The sequence below is a fragment of the Cryptotermes secundus genome, unplaced genomic scaffold (genome assembly GCF_002891405.2).
Source record: "Cryptotermes secundus unplaced genomic scaffold, Csec_1.0 scaffold238, whole genome shotgun sequence".
Classification (NCBI taxonomy): domain Eukaryota; kingdom Metazoa; phylum Arthropoda; class Insecta; order Blattodea; family Kalotermitidae; genus Cryptotermes; species Cryptotermes secundus.
Genome location: NW_019728500.1, coordinates 1,108,621 through 1,128,662, shown reverse-complemented (window position 1 = coordinate 1,128,662; position 20,042 = coordinate 1,108,621). Strand labels below are relative to the sequence as shown.

The 20,042-nt window shown below is 45.2% G+C and overlaps 1 protein-coding gene across 3 annotated transcripts in view; it reads right to left on the bottom strand.

Annotated features, from left to right (window-relative positions):
• LOC111865185 (band 7 protein AGAP004871) overlaps positions 1-20,042 on the bottom strand; it is a 127,691-nt gene that overhangs the window by 89,259 nt on the left and 18,390 nt on the right. For 2 of the 3 annotated variants that reach the window (XM_033751728.1, XM_023853003.2), the window contains exon 2: positions 18,281-18,355. In XM_033751728.1, coding sequence (XP_033607619.1) covers positions 18,281-18,326 — 46 coding nt within the window. In that variant the 5' untranslated portion in view covers positions 18,327-18,355. Of the gene's footprint in view, positions 1-12,186; positions 12,262-18,280; positions 18,356-20,042 lie in introns of those variants that run through there. The other variant, XM_023853001.1, reaches the window with a different exon arrangement.

Below are 20,042 nucleotides of genomic sequence, written 5' to 3'. Positions count from 1 at the left end.
ACGCTATGTAACCTTGAAACTGTCACCGTCGTTGAATAACTAACTATTAAAACACGTCCGGTCACGAGTTTGATGCTGAGACAAGTTCACAACTAACTAACTTCACGGAGCTGAGCCTTTCTTGAGAGGCCGCCAACTGTGCAGCTACTCAACCGTGTTCATAAAAGTCCTCCAGTGGTCCCTATCCTGAGCCAGGTCAATCCGATCCATACCATACCATCCTAGCTCTCTAACATCCATTTTAATATTGTTCAGACACCTACGTTTTGGTCTTCCCAGTGGTCTCCTTCCTTCTGGCTTTCCCACCAATATCCTACATGCATGTAGTGGCCTTTAAGGAGTGAAAGAGCCCTCCATTGGTCCTTACCCTGAGCCAGACCTATCCAGCACATACCATCCCATCCTATTTCTCTAAGATCCACCCACCTACGTCTTGGTCTTTCTAGTGGCTCTTTCCTTCTGGCTTTCCCACCAATATCCTATACGCATGCCTCCTCGCCCCATTCGTGCTACATGACCTGCCCATTTCATCCTCCTTGACTCAATCATTCTAATTATATTTGGCGAAGAGTACAAGTTGTGAATCTCTTCATTATGCAGTTTTCTTCAACCTCCTGTCACTTCGTCCCTCTTCGGTACAAACATTCTCCTCAACCCCCTGTTCTCAAACACCATCAGTCTATATTCCTCCCTTATGTCAGAGACCAAGTTTCACACCCATACAGAACCACAGGCAAAATTACAGACAAGCTCACAGTTGTTTCATTTGACATGTTTTCTCATTCAACTCAGACATTTCCCCAGTTGGTGCTAGACAATGTATGCAGCTGAGAAAACAACATTAAATAAACCATATACGTATATATCTGTCTCAGGGCTCAAACACCGAGCCGACCGTCCTGACTATTTTAACATTTTCATTAATTACACTACTAGAAGCCGATCACAGGGGCAGTGCGGTCTAAGGCACGAAATGTTTCTGCCAGCTAGAACACTGAGATCGTGGGTTCAACTCCTACTAGAGACATGGATGTCTACCTGCGTTTATTCTGTGTTCGTACTGTTCTGTGTATAGGTAGAGGCCTTGCGACGGGCTGATCCCCGGTCTAAAGAGTCCTACCGTCTGTCTGTAAGATTCAGAGTTCTCAGATTAATTCTGAGACAGGAACAGGACAGTGATCCTGATCCGTCGAAGGAGGAAGACGCCATTAAAATTGGTCGCAAATCGTTTCTGTACAATTATGACTTATCAAACCCACATGCTTTCGGTTCTCTACACACCACGCAGCCTACGATGTATGTCCAACACCGAATGAACCTCGAGCAGGGAGAGGTGATTACGATTAAAGTTTATAATACTCGTATATCATAAAAATATTTCACTCAAACTACAAAAATTACAGTATTTTTCCACCTTTGATTTATTCGACATTTCGCTTGTTCCAGGAAGTGACCTTTATTCGGCAGGCCAGTGCTTTAAAACATACAACGCTTCCAAATTCATTTCCAGCAATTGATACAGCGTAGTAAAATAAACAAAAAAATGTATATAAGAAATAATGTCTCTCATAACCGGGACTACAAAGGTCAAAGAAACGTTACTGTCCCGTGACAAGTGAAAGTGTGGAAATTCTGTAATTACCGTATTTACGCATGTATAGGCCGCGTGCGTGTATAGGCCGCAGCACAATTTTCAGACAGAAATTATAGAAAAAATAATTTTCTCGATCTTTGAACACCCTGTATTACTAATTATGAATATATATATATATTTTTTAAATGAAGTGTGATTTCGAATATTTCGAATATAAGCCGCACCCCAGTTTTCCTCTTGAATTTTTGGCAAAAAATGTGCGGCCTATACATGCGTAAATACGGTATTGTAGTTTCGGTGAGGCATTTTTATGGCGTGTTTTATCTTAACTCATAACTTAAAATATCACTCCTGAATCACATTCGTTACGCACAGAAAATGTTTAATGAGAAAACATTATGTATGTTTATAAACATTTCTACTTTGTACATCTGGAGAAGTGCTTCTCTCTGCATTAATCTGTATTTCGCACATTGCGGTTAACTCATTTACTAAGTAACCATCCTCAGCGTCACATTTATTTAAAGAAATACGTGGTCGTAGGTTGGGCGTCGGAATTAGGGAGGTTCACAGCAGCTATGCCAACATCTGCCGAAAAAATTTCTTCGTGCTTGGTCTGTAGATGAAGTAAATGTCAGGTAAAGTCCCTGTGCTTAATTAAGCACTATACCATGACGACATATTGGTCCGCCATTCTTGACCTCGGCACTATTTTATTAATTACGTTTATTTAATGACACTCTCATTAGCTCAGATTAACATACATAGCGCCAAGCTGTAAGATGATCAGCGAATAACTAATTGGGAAAGGTTTGAAAGCAAACATCCGTGGCCTAATTCGAGCTACTATCCCAGAATTTACCCGGAGGGACTGAGGAAAGCCACGAAAAACCTGTCTGGATATCCAGTGTTCCAGCCGAGATTCGATCGGACACTTCTCGAATGCAAGTGAGAAGCGTTACCGCTCGGGCTGGCGTGCTCGGTGTGCTGCTGGTAGATATTCATTCACGAATTTGTGGAACATGCCGGATGGAGGTATCTCGTTCTTCCGAAACGCCGGTAAACAACAACCAGACCTCACGGTGTCACACGCAGAAGACATAAACTCTGATATAATCCTTGGTAGGCCTATACAGTAAACCCTGCCTATAACAGAACGTCGTCTTTAAGGGAAAATCATGCGACTAAGCGAGGTGTTTATCGCACCGTTGCCTAGCTATACACGTTGCACTACTAATCGAAATATCTTTCGTAATTGCCTTTCGTTTCACCTCGTAATACCACACCCCACAAACAGTAAGGCGTCACTGGTTTGAAAGGTGACATTCATCTGATCAGGACTGCAAATTGACCTAGCATGTGACCCTCTGAAATTTCAACAGCAAATTACTGAGGTTTTTAACATCACACCCTAGTCTTCATTTCATTGTGATCTACTATTATACATCATGCCGGTCACGGTAGCCGAGCGGTCTAAGGCATGCACTGTTTTCGCTCGCTCGGAAGCCGGGATCGTCGGTTTGAATCCCACTCAGGGCATGGATGTTTGTGTGCGTTTTTCTCTGTTTGTCTACAGGTAGAGGCCTTGCGACGAGCTGATCACTCACCCAAGGAGTCCTACCGAATGTGTAAGATCTAGTAAACCGAAGTGAAACGGAGAGTTTCATGGAGGTAGGTCTAGGCCCAAATTGGGGCTATAACGCCACAGGAAAAAAAAAGAAGAAATTATACATCATAGCCATCAGAAGCACTGAGTATACACACTACGGACTTGAAACATTCTGGAAAGTTGCCTATATTTTTCCCCCGCAAACCCAACAGTGCTGCTATCTGGAGGGACGCTATGAGCTTCTTTCGGCAAGGGTGCACAATGCAGTACCTAACACGCATACTTGACACTACAGTTTGTTTTTTTCTTTGGCACTACAGCCCCAGTGGGCCTAGGCCTACCTCCATGAACTTTTCCGTTCACTTCGGTTTTTCTAGATCTTACACATTCGGTAGGACCCCTTGGACGGGTGATCAGCTCGTCGCAAGGCCTCTACCTGTACACAAACACAGAAAAACGCACACACAAATTAAACATCCATGCCCTGAGTGGGAATCGAACCCACGATCCCGGTTTCCAAGCAAGAGAAGACAGCACATGCCTTAGACCGCTCGGCTACCGTGACCGACGACACTGCAGTTTACTGCTGTCTTATTCTCCCCTGTACCTAACTAGTTGCTAACACACATGACGACAGAACAACGAGAGTCAGCCCTTTATATTCCTTACGGTTTGCGAAAAATCCCATCGTTGAGGCATTCATACAAGTATGGGCAGCTCTGAGAGACATTTATGTTCAGATTAATCTTCTACGAGACTCAGAGGTGGTAACTAAAGGTGCAATTACAGTGTTGTTTAGGTTATTAGCTCTTGTCTATACTCGCTCAGAAATAAGTTCTGAAATTATATAAATCTTACAGACAATTGGTGGAACCCCTTGGGCAGGGGACAGACCCATTGCGAGACGTCTATCTGTACGGGTTACATAACACACAAGAAATGCAGACATACATATGTACATCCATTCCTCGAGTGGGATTCGAACCCATGGCACTAATTGTTGAACGATAGAAGTCAGTGCAGTAGACCATGCGACCAATGTGACCAGTAGTGTTATTATTATTATTTTTATTTATATAGATTATAGCATGTAGAGCTATTGCTAATTAATTACTCTGTTAACTCCTCTTAACACGCACCAATGATCTAACTGGGAAGAGGGTTTCTCTACACGGTCCGTGCAACAGCTGCATGATGCAACAATAGAAGCACTGTTTGAAGCGGTGTTTTCTATGGTGTCCGTGCCGAGATGTTATAAGCAGGTCAAGTCTATAGTATAGTCTAGTTAGTCATCTTTACCAGAAGGGCAAGCGGGCACTGCCTGGGAACCTTCAAAATCGGAGATATAGTTTCTTCCCCCCCCCCAATGTAGTGTCTCTCACTACGACCACCACTTCTTCTCTCTCTCACACAATGTAGTCTACTTAGTTCGGAGACCGTCGCTGGCCAGTAAGGGCGTGAACACAGAATCTAAGGAAGCTACAGCGTTGGTAACCTTTACCAGACAACGACTGATGGAAAAACAGCAGACTGAAAAGACTTAGTGCGTGCTGTAGTGCATTGAGGAGTGTGTGGATTAGCGATGGAGCTATAGTTACTTGCAGTTATGTTCTGTAAGATTTCAATAAATCCAATTACCAATCCAAACCCCGTCTACAGTCAATCGTACACACGACAGTATTACTATTATTATTGTTGTTGATTCGGTAACAGAGCAGTAAGCCGTCTGATCGAACTGGGGCGATATCCTGAACGAATCTCGACCTAGGACTAGTGTCCTGAGCGTTTACATTTTTTATTTTTTCATTCACCGAAGGACACTTACTTGGAATACACCCAGTACAATTCCACCCCTCACTTCCCCCGGTGTATATTTCCTAACTGTCTACATAACAAGGCATATGGCACCAGCAAATTAACAGAACAGAAGAAAAGCACGGATGAGGAACACACACAAGGAGTGGGCCTAACCCCAGGCCCTTCCACTGCGATGTTTATTGGCCTATTTTTTGTGTGTGTGGGGGGGGGGACTTGATAAACGGATACAATTTATTTGTCGGGAAACCCCAAAGTAAGGCATCGTTTTGGAAGATAAAAGCGCAGGTGTAGGGATGTTGAAGTGGATCTTAGAGACTGGATTGTGAAGTTGATCACTAGTTCTGGATAACTTCGAATACAAGACGTTCGTGAACACACTGCTGGAACTTCGGGTTCCACAGAAGCAAGGAAGTACTGATCCCGGTTTACAACTATCAGCTGCCCTTCACATAGGAGTTTCTTGTGATCTGAACTGTGTGACACGAAAGAGTCGCGCATGTATACACTTGGCTAGATTATAAACACAGCTGTCAATCAGTCAACACTGGCAGTAGATCTGAATTTTACATATACTGCCAACTTGCCAGGATGGCCAACCCCGATCAGGCTGTACGTGACAGCAGCAATCTAATAGCTTTACAGTCTTTCTACTCCTAAAATGAAATGTTATGTTCCTGTACAGTCACGAGAGAAATTTTCGAAATGTATCTATGGCTTCATCCGAATTATTGAAGTTTACCAACTTACTGACTTGTTAGGACTGTGAGTGGATACGACTAGGTTTTAAATGATTCTTGAGAACTAGAGGGTTGAGTTTCTCAAACTTTCGGTCGCAACAGCCTGGGGTGTCACTGATTTCTTACAAGGCCACGGCACAGTCATGCAGTGAAAGTTGGGCTCTTGGAAAGACAGACAAAAACAAGTGCAAACAGTGGGGATGTGGTTCCTACAGTAAGTAACAGGTTGTACTGTATGAGACAAGTAAACGAGTGACAAAGCAAAGTCACAGGGATGAGGAAGTTCTTTTTTTCTTTTCATGGGGTGAGACTGAGTTCACTTGGTACTGCAGCCACAAAACTCCGTGGTTTTAGTCCGCAAGCGAACTCTACCGACCGAGCGACCGCCTCTTTGTCGGCGAAGTTAGTGACAACTTTGGCGGATAGAGAGTGTCGCGTGGTCAGCGCAGCGAATCCCGACGGCCGTTAATTTCTGTTTTCTAGACCGGAGCCGCTATTTTCTTGCTATAGCTCCCCAGTTATCCCCATGAGGCTAAGCGGACCCCGTTCCAGACCCACTACATCTCAGAAAATCTGGTAGCGCCGGGAATCGAACCCGGACGTCTGGATCTGTAGCCAGGAACTCTGACCACTAGACCACAGAGGCGGCCTTATTGTACCAGCCCCGGATGACAGATGATGACTGCGGAGCAATCGGTGGAAACCGAAGTACTCAGAAAAAACCTGCCCCAGTGCCACTGCGAACCCGGGTCGCCGCNTCCAATGAGCCACACTCGTCCGTGTGTGGGTCGCAAAGTTGGGAGCCAGCTCATGTTCAAGCTCGCAGAGCCGGACTCGCGAGCCAGACTCGCACGTGTATGGGCCCCTTTAGGGAGACGCGATGACCGTCTCTGTGGTATAGTGCTCAGATTTCCTGGCTACAGATCCAGAGGTCCCGGGTTCGATTCCCGGTGTTACCAGATTTTCTTAAAAGTAGTGGGGTTGGAACGGGGTACACTCAACCTCGTGAGGATAACTGAGGAGCTATTTCAAGGAAAAAGCGGCTCGGGTCTAGAAAACCGAGATTAACGGCCGCGGGGATCCGTTGCTCTGACCACGCGACACCCTCTATTCGCAATAGTTGGCACTAACTTCGCCGACAAGCGGCGGTCGCTCGGTTGATATAGGTCGTTTGCGGACTCAAGCCACGGAGTTTAGTTTGAGAGAGGCGTGATCCAGGAAGGGCCAATAACAGGACGAACGAACTAATGAGCTCAACACTCGAAGAAGAAGATAAAAGTGACGGTGTTCTTTCCACGCACTATTTACTAGTTAGTTAGTTATTGGAGAGGGTGGGTTTCCCCATGCACTGAGACCTGTATTGGTCCATTGTGCTTCCCTCTATGATTTCTACCAGTCTCTATATCCTACCGGTACTGGTGCTTACCATCAGTCCCGCCCAGCCATCGAGACCGGCTCTACTAGCTGAGAGGTATCTATAATGCTTTCCCCATCTACCATAGGCATTAGAGACTATTGTTGGGCGGGAAACGTCCGTTAATTTGGCTCAGTGACCTCCTTAGGAGATATGAGGTTCTTTTACGTGCCGTAAAGCTACGACACGGGACCCACGGCTTAAAGTCCCTCCCGGAGGACTTGTTCCCTGAATTTTTCGACGACCTCCGCCGGGTATTAGAACCCGCGTACTACGAGTCATGAGGTGGGAACGTTACCTCTAGACTACGGAGGCCGCTCAGTATTTACTAAGTCTGTAAGTCAGTAAGATTTAGTACAGCCGCTGCAGGAAATCGTAACTGCAGCCGGCAATACACTTTACGAACTGTTTCTGTGACTGTACAGAAACATTTTATAGCTTACTGTACGTGTCAAGAGACCGCAAAGCTAATCACCGAAGAGCACGTTGTGCAGGTCCCACTCTTCGCTAACCAATAGAGCCTGCGGCACGCGTCAATGGCTGAGTTATTTCGGCTCTCTTGGTGTCACAGGGTTTGCTAACCCCTGGGTGTGATGGTTTGCGAAAGGGCATGTCCAGTCCAACACTGCACCTGACGTGCTGACCTTTTATGACCTCTAACTACGCAACAACCCATGTCTCCTGCACGGAAAGATTAAGCAGGGGATTGATTGTTCAGCGTTTGCGCTTCTGAACCAGCGACCACCCGGTACCGTATTTTCAAGAGTAACACAAACATTAATGAAAACGTGTACTGGCATGTGCAAGTAAACGTACTTCGCAAATACGGACTTCACCGTGATTTTACATACCTCGCTGCACTGGATGCTTACACACTGCGGACAAAATTCTCACTCACTCAGGATACTGAATGTCCTGACGTAAGGTTTTTCGTGAGTTTTCTCAGTCCTTCCCAGGCAAATGTCGGAATTATATCTTAATTTATGTCACGTCGGCTTCCTACCACATTCTTTCCAATTCATCATTCAGTATCGGAGCGAACTGCGAGACTTTGAACACATATTCACTTCTTTCCACGTTCTTTCGCATCCCTAATGCACTGTCAACCAAACATTCGACCCTATACAGTCTCAGTTACTGACACCATCCTTAAAACAACAACAAAATAAACATGGATAATCACAGCATATAGCCACGAATATTTCTTTCTTATACACGAAGTCCACACACACACACACACACACACACAAACATATTTCTGGAACATGGAACAGAAGCCTTCTGGAGAAGATGACAGTCGATTCTTCACCTTGCATGGAACCCGAAGTTTAATTACCGTCTTCACAAAAGTTTGAGCATGGTTGTTATTCTGAGCTAGCTGAACTGAGTTCACAGCCTTATTCAGATTGCTTTAAAGACCTATGGTATGTCTAGGAATATTCACATAAAAACGTGCTGTGGCACACTGACCTGTTGCTAAGCAACGACAGAGAAAGAAACAACGGGACAACAGCAGCGTACCGCGCGCGACAATGGAAGTACTGTTGAGAGCGGTGTTTTCTGCGTGGTTCGCTGCAAAGCTACATGACTCCCGACCGGTGTGGTTCAGTGAGACTGTTATGATCACTGTGTTCAAATCAGTTACCAGGAAACATCTAGTGAAGACAGAATAGTTTTATGTGAGCTGTGGTTACAGTGATATTTGGAGTGTGTGGTTAGTGTGGGGCTGTTATGGTTCCTTGTGGTGGCGATCCCTAAGTAGTCAATAGATCCGGTATCCAATCCGAAACCCCGTCGAGAGACACTAACACGTGACAGTATTTTAACGCCTCTGCGTGTGGGAAACATTCAAAGAAATGATTCTGATTCAGTAGTGCGACATTTGTAAAACGATTTACAACAGAAAACTTGTTAGGATTATCTTCAGTAAATTAACATCAACGACAGTGGTATCAGGGTAACAAAAATATACATTTGGTAAACCGGTTTACTTCAGCGGAGTACACATAAAACAGCTGCTTCAAAAGTCTGCTATGCTCATTGTGCTCAAACACGAAAAGTGATACACAAGTAATAATGTCACATGCAGGGCCTATAACTTAAAAAAATAATGGATATTATTAATCGCGTGTGGAGGCGGGATCGGGTACCTCCACCGTAGCCCTGCGAGTCTTTGGAGGCGACGAAAAGGGAGGCAGTATAATGTGGTCGCCAGTACCACGGGACTCGGACCTGAGAATGACTGCGCTGTCGAGGACCAGCAGCAATTGTAAACGACAAACCCTTCTTCTCGTCAGAGAGAGCGCTCCGCATCAACAAACCCGCAACTGTCTGACAGTAATAAAAATCTGGTCGTAGACCTCAGATGGGTGCTTTATTCCAAGACAGACTGGCCGACTGACTGTAGGTCGTAACGTAAGACTCGGCTCGACAGTTCAATTAGTGTGTGCAGTGCAGTTGAGTACAGTGGAGTGAAGTGAGTTGATTGGTTGGTTGGCGAGCAGTCAGTCAGAGGACTGATGCATTTCGGTCGTGAGCTGTTGCTGTCAGAAGTTGGTAGCTGAGGCACGGGGATAGTTGTGAAACCAAAAATAAGGGGAACTTCTGCCATTGGTAGCCGCTACCAGGCAACGACTGGTGAAGACAACAGACTAGGGCGGCTTAGTGCATGCTGTAGTGAACTGTAAAGAGAGTGAATTAGCAATAGCGCTAGCGTTACTTATAGTTACGTTATGTATGTGTTCAGTAAATCCAATTACAAAATCCAAACCCCGGCTATACTCATTCATGCACATGACAGTACTTACATCATACGTCGTCGAAGTCTTTTTTCCATGAGCGCAGCCACAGAAACTACTGTTTCGAGAACCGGTGACCGGGAGAGGCTGAGTAAAACCTTAAAACACCTGACTAATTAACGGCTCTTTCTGGGAATAGATTGGAGTCGATTACGCCAAGAATATAAAGAACGAATGCCAGCGACGGCATTGCTATACGCGACAAAATTACGGTCGCTGGTTGACGCCGGCTAGCGACTAATTCCCCACTCAGGATTCAGAAGTTGGCTTTTGGAATTCTGGCAGTCTCACTCGGTCACTTGAAGCACAGAGCAAATGGCGAACCATATACAAACGTGTTAAGATAAAGTTGGCAAGTCTTCCAACTGGTCTTTCTTTTACTTTCGGATTATTTGCCTTTATTTCTGTGCCTGTCCTGGAGGTGTTAGGGACCAACGAAGGCAGGAAGAAATTAATTTTGTGCGCCGACGACCTCTTTCCGCAACTTCTAAGTTCGATTTATCGGTAATGTCTACTGAGAACATTCACGATATTACCCAGCGTAGAACTTCGGGATTAGAACTGGTTACTTACTGTTTTACAGCGGATTGTTTTACAGCGCTGTCGGTAACTAGGCCGATCACAGTAGCCGCGAGGTCTGAGGCATGAACTGTCTTCGCCTGCTCGTACATCGTGGGTTCGAATCCCACTCGAGGCATGGATGTCTGTGTGCGTTTATTGTGGGTGTAGGTAGCGGCCTTACGACGGGCTGATCCCCAGTCCAAGGAGTCCTACCGACTGTATATAGATTAAGAAACTGAAAAATCGACCAAGGTCCAAAGGGATGTAGAGTCATAGACAGAAAGAGACAGAGTCGGTAACTAGAGCAGACAGGGTCAAATGGTAAGGTGATCGACGTCCAGTGAATTGGAAAGGATTTGGAAGGAGGCAGACATGGACTATTCGAGGTACAATCCCAGCAGATGTCCAGGGCAGNACTCTGGTCACGCCTGTTGCTATACGAACTTGAACCATCTCGAGCATCATTTTCTCTGTGCTTCAAGTCGCCGCTGATGACGCTGCTTCCGGTATCAGTTTTCGGTGTCTCTCTTCGTCTGATGCCTACCCTTTGACCTGTCCAGCAAGGGAGGCCCTGCCAGTAGCTACTCTACCGCTGGTATAGCTCTCAGGGTCCTTGGCATACTCAAACCCCCTCACCACGATAAGGTGGAGACACCAACGAGGGGTATATAGATTAAGAAACTGAAAAATCGACCAAGGTCTAAAGGGATGTAGAGTCATAGACAGAAAGAGACAGAGAGTCGGTAACTAGAGCAGACAGGGTCAAATGGTAAGATGATCGACGTCCAGTGAATTGGAAAGGATTTGGAAGGAGGCAGTCATGGCCTATTCGAGGTACAATCCCAGCAGATGTCTAGGGCAACGGGGGAGAGCAACAAAAAAGAAGAACCACAGTCAGGGCAGCCGGTGTGCCGGACAAGATTCAAACTGTGCACCTCTGGAAGAGGAGTCGACAGCATTGCTACTTCGCCAAGCCGCTTGGATTATAACGTTCACTTCGGTCGATTTTCACGATAACATATCGTTCGGAATCAAATACAGAACCGCGAACGCTAGAAAATTACTGGGAAGTGTCTGATGTTTTGTCAAGTAACAATTTGTGCCACTTGATCTTTTTATCGCGTACCCTGTGAATGTTTCATATTGCTACCAGAAAAGTAGCTGCCTTATGGCCTTGATGTTCATTTATTACCGATAAAACCCCAAAGTTTGCGGCGTTAATCACATGACGACTCACAGAATAAAAAACAGGCTATATTCTATTAAGATGCACACTCTGAAGCCTGAAGTTCATCTAAATCACAGAAAACACACTACGTTTCCATTACAAATGCCAACCGGTTAACGCTGTTTCGAAAATCATATGACACACACATAAATTGTGTGGGGAAAACGCAGAGTTTTCGGGTGTTAACGCTGGTACACATGACGACCACTGAACTACCGGTTTGAGCCTTCTCTGTTTTGCAGCAGTTTATGAAACAACCTACTCTGAGTAAATTGACTTTTCCCCTAAGCTCCCAGGTTCGTTACCGGTGCCCCACACTCAAGTAACATCCACGCACGAAATTGAGGGCCTGGTCTGACCATCCCGATTTCCCTTGCCTTTTCACTGCAAAGAATCAATCAGGTTGTGTGACTGTCATGATACTTACATATTTCTGTTCGGTAAAAACTGCTCTTGGAAACACGAACTGTTTCAAACTGTGTTCGATCACATGCCATGATTACAAAACTGTGTTTTGTATGATGCATCGTGCATCATTAATCATGTTCGTCATATTAGAACATGTATAGGTGGTTAATATGTTGTTGTGGAACGCATGCGCAGTCATGACAGCAAAACAAATGACATGAAATATCAAGTAAAATGTATGACATATACTTGGGAGATTTTGCGGATACCGAAGTGAAGATCTCGGGCAACCAGCCGTGTCAGTTTTGGAACATACGATGGGATTTCTCTTCAGAACTGCTGTGACTCGTCGCCAAAGATACTGTCATGATAATTTAATGCTGGGGCCTTAAATGTTTATACCACGACGACGCAGTTAGCATTGCGACTGCCTACGGACTATATGCGAAGTTGTATTTAACACGGAAATATATATGAAATAAATGATATATTAATGCAGCAGGATGCCTAAATACAATATCAGGAAAAGAAAACGCTGGATGCATCCGTTCTTCTGTGACAATTTAAACTGAAGCGATTATATTCTTTCGAAAGAATTTAACCTGGATCCAGACTCCTTCGTTTCATGAGAAATTCTTTCCCAATCCAAATCTATTTTGTCCTGCCTAGCACAGTCTGGGTGGCGTTTGTCATATATACCAGGCTCTTGCTCAATTAACTGTACAAAAACAAAATTATCAGCTTCGTCAGCGTTTCGTGCCACCTTAACAAACAAATGAATCACCAAAGCGCGTTATACTGTAGAACAGCTGACACTCGGCAACCACGTGGCAACGCAAAAGTGAGAAGATTGGCATGCTCCGTTGCCTGGGAGTTGAGTTTCTCAATCTCTCCTCGAGTTGTGTTGCGGTTTCCTCAATTTTCGCTGCTCCATTTACTAACATGTGTTCATCTCAGGCTGATAACAATCCTCGGAAATCGCGGTTTCACTGCGGTTGCCAGTTTCCTTGGCCTGCTCTCGCTCTCGCCCCAAGAGAAGTTAATCCTTGCGGTTCAGTCAAAGGATGTTGGTTACGTTTGCGTATCTTCGCACCCTGGTTTCATCTGACGCATACAAAACAGCCTGACCTAACTTGTCGAATGAACGCGAATCGAACATGCTGGCAAATGAAACAGTCTTACCTTTGTCGTCCGTGCGTTCATACTCACAGGCCAGTTTTCTGGAAGCTGCGGTGTACAAAGACGTTTTAAACATTTAAAGACTGATCCTTTTTTTTTTATAGGTAATGTATGGAAACTCAATTCGTACCTCACAGGCAACTCATTACGTTTCCGCTATAAAGCCCAACCGGTTAATGCTGTTCGGGGAAACCGCAGCTGTTTGTTGTGAGAACCATGTAAAAATACAAATGCACTCTGGGCGAAACGAAAAGTTTAAGTATGTTAAAACTGGTGGTACGACCGCCTCTGTGGTCTAGTGGTCAGAGTTCTTGGCTATAGATCCAGAGCTCCTGGGTTCGATTACCGGCGCTACCAGAATTTCTGAGAAGTAATGGGTCTGGAACATGGTCCACTCAGCCTCGTGAGGATAATTGAAGAGCTACTTGAAAGGAAAAGCAGCGGCTCCGGTCTAGAAAACGGAAAATATACGCTCGTGGGGATTCGTTGCCATGCCCACGCCACACTCTCTACCGGATAAAGTTGGCAATAACTTTGCCGACAAGCGGCGGTCGCTCGGTCGGTATAGTTCGCTTGCGGAATATAGGCACCGAGTTTTTTTTTTTTTTAAGCAGGTGGTACACACAGTAACCACTGTGTTTTAAAGGGCTGATCTCAGTGATAAATGTTTACAGATTCCTTTCTGTAGAGAGTATTTGAACTATCAACTAACTTACGTAGCTGAGCACTTCTTGAGAAGCCGCCAATTGTGCAGCTACTCATGAACTTTCCAGCAATTTATCGAACCCGAAGGTTCAGTACCTTCTTCACAAGAGCCCTCCACTGGTCCCCATCCTAAGGTAGACTAATCCAGTCCATACCACCCCATCCTATCTCTCTCAGATCCGTTTTAACATTACCCTCCCACCTACGTGTAGGTCTTCTTTCGCCAGCACAGTCATTCTTGGGTTCAGGGCCCTGTGGGACCTATGACCTCTCTCTCATGACGCTCAAGCAAGTATGCAAGCAGTGTACTCGTATTTATGTGTACGTATGTTCAATAAATTTAGAGTCGACTGTACTTGCAACACTGATAACGCGATGGCCCTTCCCACTGCATGTAAACGTCTAGGTCTTGCAGGCACCACTCCCGCGCATGTCTTAGGCTCCCGTGCAAAAACATGGGCGCTTCCGAAGTTTTATATCTACCTTAATGAGAGTTTACTAAAGTTTTTACCCTGAGCAATAACAAGCCCCTGAATTATTAACTCTTTCCACGCTTGTTTCCTTTGTATATTACCATACTGACAAAAAAAAAGACCGAAATTGAAACGAGCAGATGGTGTTCGGTTCGAATCTAGGCAGGGCCACCGGTCTTCCTGACTGAGGTTTCTCGCGATGTTCCTCAGTCCCTCCCGGGAAATGCCGGGATACCTCGATTACGCCACGCCCGCTTCCTTCCAATTCAATATTCACCAATTATAGCACCTTGTCACCACGGCACGGCGCGTCCTCAGGTTGCGGATGGAGGAGACGCCCTCCAGGTATGGGGGGAAGCTGCGAATATACTGAATAAGCAGTCGCGGACAGCCGACAAGGGGTGGTCCTCCAGCTTGGGGGTTGAGCGTGTGGCTAACAACTGCTCACCGTAAAAATAAACTTGTTACGAAAATTCTCAAGTGGCCTCGGATCTGGACGGATTTCTTGGATAAGCGACCTAAGTAACAGCAACATTCTATGCTATACAGCATGAGATACCAAGAGCGTCGCAAAACAGCCCACAACACACGCACAGACTCAGATACTCCTCGGTACTAAAGAGAAGAGGGGTCCGGAGTAGCTCAGACTGGGCAGACTGGGTTCGATTTCCGGCAGGGGCAAGAAATTATTCTCTTCACCACTGCGCCCACATTGGCTCTGAAGTCCACCCAGTCTATCAAATGAGAACCGAGGGCTCTTTCTTGGAGGTAAAGCAGCCGGGGCGCGAAGCTGACCACCTCCATCCAGTGCCGAGGTTAAGAATATGTGGCATACACCTACATTCCTCAATACGTCTTCATGACGTGGTACTTAAAGCACAGGGACAACTCGGGAGGAGGTCTCTGGATTCAGTCTGGCACTTGCTGCTGGTTTCGTGAGGGAAACAAATTTTAACAAAACCGTCTGGCTACATTACAGTGAAGTACCTTGACTTATACAAAATTGAGTTAATTACAATTCAAGGACTGGACTCTTCTGCTGAAGCCTCAGCACTGTAACCAACGCAATCCGGAGTCTCTCTCTCTCTCTCATTCTGCATAACCCTGTTTCTGTTTGCTTAGCATTGTTTCATTATCAAAATCTTCATTTCACTTGGCCTTGTCTCTGGTTTCACCTCACGTCCTGTTGATAATCGAGGATCTTTGTTCTCTCATACGCAGAGCATGACGACATATGTTTGCCATCGGGATGCTAAATACCATGCGACAGTTTGCTATCAGATCAAGTTCCAATTGACGCAGCTGTTCCTCTCCTCTTACCGTCTACTTCAAATCACGTGCTGTTTACGACAGTACAAGGAGACGGGTAACTGGGGGCCCATACCCAGGTGAAAACACGTCGACTTTTTCAAAATCCTCGTTCTTTGCGATTCGTAAACCGCATTGATCTCTATGCCCATACAAATCTATTACTATTCCAAAAATCCTATAGAGCAGGCCGCCATTTTTTTACCCAGCCCCTTGGTCTCGTGTCAGGAAAACTGATAAATCTGCCAAGACGTTGTAGCTCCATCATGGGAGGAAGGGTGGTTACGCTTTTGTTTGACTAACCTGTATACACACTACAGTCCTCTCAGATAGTGAGACCGACAAATCCCACTGCACATTCTTCCGAGAACCGCCAGGTCTAAAAGCAGAACCAGCAGTGGTATGAATATGTTAAATATACTCGTATATATGGTTGTGTTGGGTCTGAGGATCCCACAGCGGTAGTTCTGAAGAGTTCTATCTGCTGGGATATAACTCTCTGTGGTCCGTTGAAAGTCGACCGACATTTCGGATGAACATGTCGTTTCTATCTTCAGGGTCAAAGAATAAGCAGAGCTACGTGCTTCATATAGATTTCTTCATTGCCCTTTTCGATCCTGAAGATGGAGGCGACATGTTCCTCTGAAACATGTGCTGACTATCTGCGGACTTTACGGCAATGTACCCTAAAAGATATCTTCATACAGTATACCATAGCAGTAAATTGTTGATGGTCCTCGCCAGCACAGTCACTCTTGGTTTCGGGCCCTGACGGGTCCCCACGGCCTAGTTTGTATTCCTTCCAAGACCATTTGTGAGTTTGGAAATGGGGCCCCCTCTTTGACACGAGGAGGGTTTAGCCTTTCTGTGTAGGCGCCACACCTGTTTGCACCGTAGTTCAAATCTTCGTGTATAATTCTACATACAGGGGTGAAACTTAAGGGAACCCATATACTGAGGGTCTTCGAAAACGGAGTGCTAAGGAAAATATGGGGACCTCTGGTATGAGGAATGAAGTAACAGGATACTGCAGAAATATGCATACCAGGAGGTTTAGATCTTGATTTCGTCGTCGAGTAATAGTAGGGTTATCAAATCAAGGAGGATGAGATGAGCGGGGCATGTAGATTGCATGGAAGAGACGAGAAATGTTTCAAGAAAGGGGTACTAGAAAGCAGGACTAGCGTAGGTGGAATTGACTGAGCTGCCTCAGGATATGTACCAGAGGCGGATTATTACAGACACGGCAATGGACCTTTGGGTTCTACGCCCTGTCTAATTCACTGTTCCCTAATCAGCTACATTACACATTGGACGTGAACTGTCTTCGCCCGATAAAACACTGGGATCGTGGGTTCGAATCCCACTTGAGGCATGGCTGTCTGTGTGCGTTTATTTTGTTTGTGCTGCCCTGTGTGTGCAGGTAGCGGCCTAGAAAGGTAAGCACTCCCACAACTGTGCTGTATGGATGATACAGTCATCAAACTGCTGTAGTGTGAAAGGATAAATTATGATGACCAGAGTCGCATCCTTGTAACACTATTCGACATGCAAACGAATCCCATTGATCCCGTCCNCTGGGATCGTGGGTTCGAATCCCACTTGAGGCATGGCTGTCTGTGTGCGTTTATTTTGTTTGTGCTGCCCTGTGTGTGCAGGTAGCGGCCTAGAAAGGTAAGCACTCCCACAACTGTGCTGTATGGCTGATATAGTCATCAAAATGCTGTAGTGTGAAAGGACAAATTATGATGACCAGAGTCGCATCCTTGTAACACTATTCGATACGCAAACGAATCCCACTGATCCCATCCTTCCGTACCTCAAAGTACCCTGAATTAACTAGATACAAATAAAACCAAATGTACTTGACTATACATATTGGACGCGCCATAGCTCAAGCGGTTAGTTGCTGGCTTCCCACCGCGGCGGCCCGGGTTCGATCCCGGGGCTGGTCAAATGGGATTTGTGGTGGACAAAGTGGCGCTGGGGCAGGTTTTCTCCGAGTACTTCGGTTTCCCCTGCCAATCTTCATTCCACCAATTGCTCCACAATCACCCTCACCTATCATCTTGGGCTGGTACAATAGGCCAGAAGTGGCCGCAGTACAAGGGATTTAGTCCCACCCCACTAGCAATAAAAAACTATAAATATCTGGCTGAGCCAAATTATTGTTTACATTACGTGAATACGGTCCGAATATCTGACTCTCTTGTAAATTGTTGCTGGCACTCACCAGCACAGTCATTATTGTTTCCGAGTCCCTAAGGACTCATGAGCATTCTTCACTGTCTAACGACACATTCCCGCATGTCAGGGTTAGGACGGCCCACATTTAGGACAAGAGTTTATAAATTAATATGGAAATGCATAACAAATATTTTTCACTACAAAACACTGTATGGAAAGGGTTAATCAGCGAATCGTGCAATCAGTATTAACTTTACTTACCTGGCTGGACGACATATTGTTCAGAATCTCCTCTTCCGTCCACCATTTTCGTTCCGTGGCCGGTTTTCACTGCACCTGAGCACACAAAAAGGCAATATTCAGAATATTGCTCAGGTGGTACGAAGGAAAGTGATCACATTCCCATATACCGAAGAGTCCCGCGGACGACGGTCTCAGTCAAGGGATGGTATTTGAAATTGACCACGACCGCTTCCTTTCAACACTCATTCATAATAATAATAATGAATAAGGGATGGAAGGAAGGTGTCCTGGCTCTGGTTATCCTCCCACAAAGCCAGGACAGCTCAGCCGGTGACTGGATACTGGTTGAACTGCTGGAATTCGATCCCAGGTAGTGACAGGTCTTTTTCTCTTTGTCATCGTGTTCAAAACGGCTGTGCTGTCCATACAGACAACGGGTTCTGCGCTAGAGAAGGGCCTTCTTTCACGCAAAACGGGTGGAGCGTGAAGCTGACCAGTCACTTCATTCGGTGACGAAGTTAAGATAATGTGGAATTTTGATTCCGCTTTGCCCATGCATTTTCTTTGTGTGGTGCTTCGTTATAGGAGACAACGTTATCTGAACTTCCTCTTTTACTTCGTTCTGACCTTGTTCCTAGGTGATCATAATTGGTTTGTATATATTGAAAAAAGAGCGACCTATGCACAAAGCTTTTTTTCGTTGCAGAAATAACAGAATAACAGAACGTTATTTCTGTGCAATTTGTTTCAGGAGTCGAGATACCTTTGTTGATATAGTGACTATGCTACGGGCTGGACGCCCGAGGAATCTGGGTTCGATTTTCTTCAGGGACATGAAATTGTTCTCCACAGCGTCCAGACCTGCTCTAAGACCCCTCAGCTTCCTATTCGGTGTTTACATGGGTAAAGTGGCCAGAGCGTAAAGCTGAGCACGCACCTGCACCTAGTGCCGAGGTGGCGTATTCGTGGATCTATACCTCCACTCCCACAACCGTCTTTATGGCGTGATGATCACGTGAGCAGAGGCGAAATTCTATATCCACGGCTCAGTTTAAGTGAAGAGGCGGAGAACACAGACTCCTGACAGAGTAACATAATAGAAAGGAAACAATTTACAAAGCAGCGAAACCTTCTGAGAGACGAAACTCTGTTTCATCTGAAAACCAAAAATATGTAGACAGGGCTGTGGATCAATTTGATTGTAAATGAACAGTGGCTATATCAGAATCCCTAAATTGATTTTTAAATATCATAAACTATAATAATGTGACTTTGTGGTTTGTGTGATTCAAACGATACGGGGCAGAAATAATGAATGTTCTGCGGGAAGGATATGCAGGCGCTGTTTGAGCTCTGAAGGCTACCTACCGCTGAATGAAATGGGAAGATACGTAATCCCAAATGATGAGAAGGTACTGTCACGTGTTTTAGTGACTCGTAGACACGCGGTTTGGATTAGTGAATAGATTTATTGGATACTCGCAAGTCATAACTGAAATAAAGGCTCTAAAGATTACTCTGACTATAACACGTCACAACTACAAATACAGAGTGTCCGGATAAAAGGTATCCAAAATAAAATAATTATACACTGATATATTGGGTTTTTGGACTTTATCCATCGTCCTGGTTTTTAAGATAACTAACTGGTCCAGTGATTGAGGCTAGCTCTTTCTAACGGACCCAACAGAATATGTGTTTCCTTCACCTGAGGACGGAAACAGATCCAGTTTCCGAAACGTCGTGTTTTTATTAGTTATCTTAAAAACCAGGACGATGG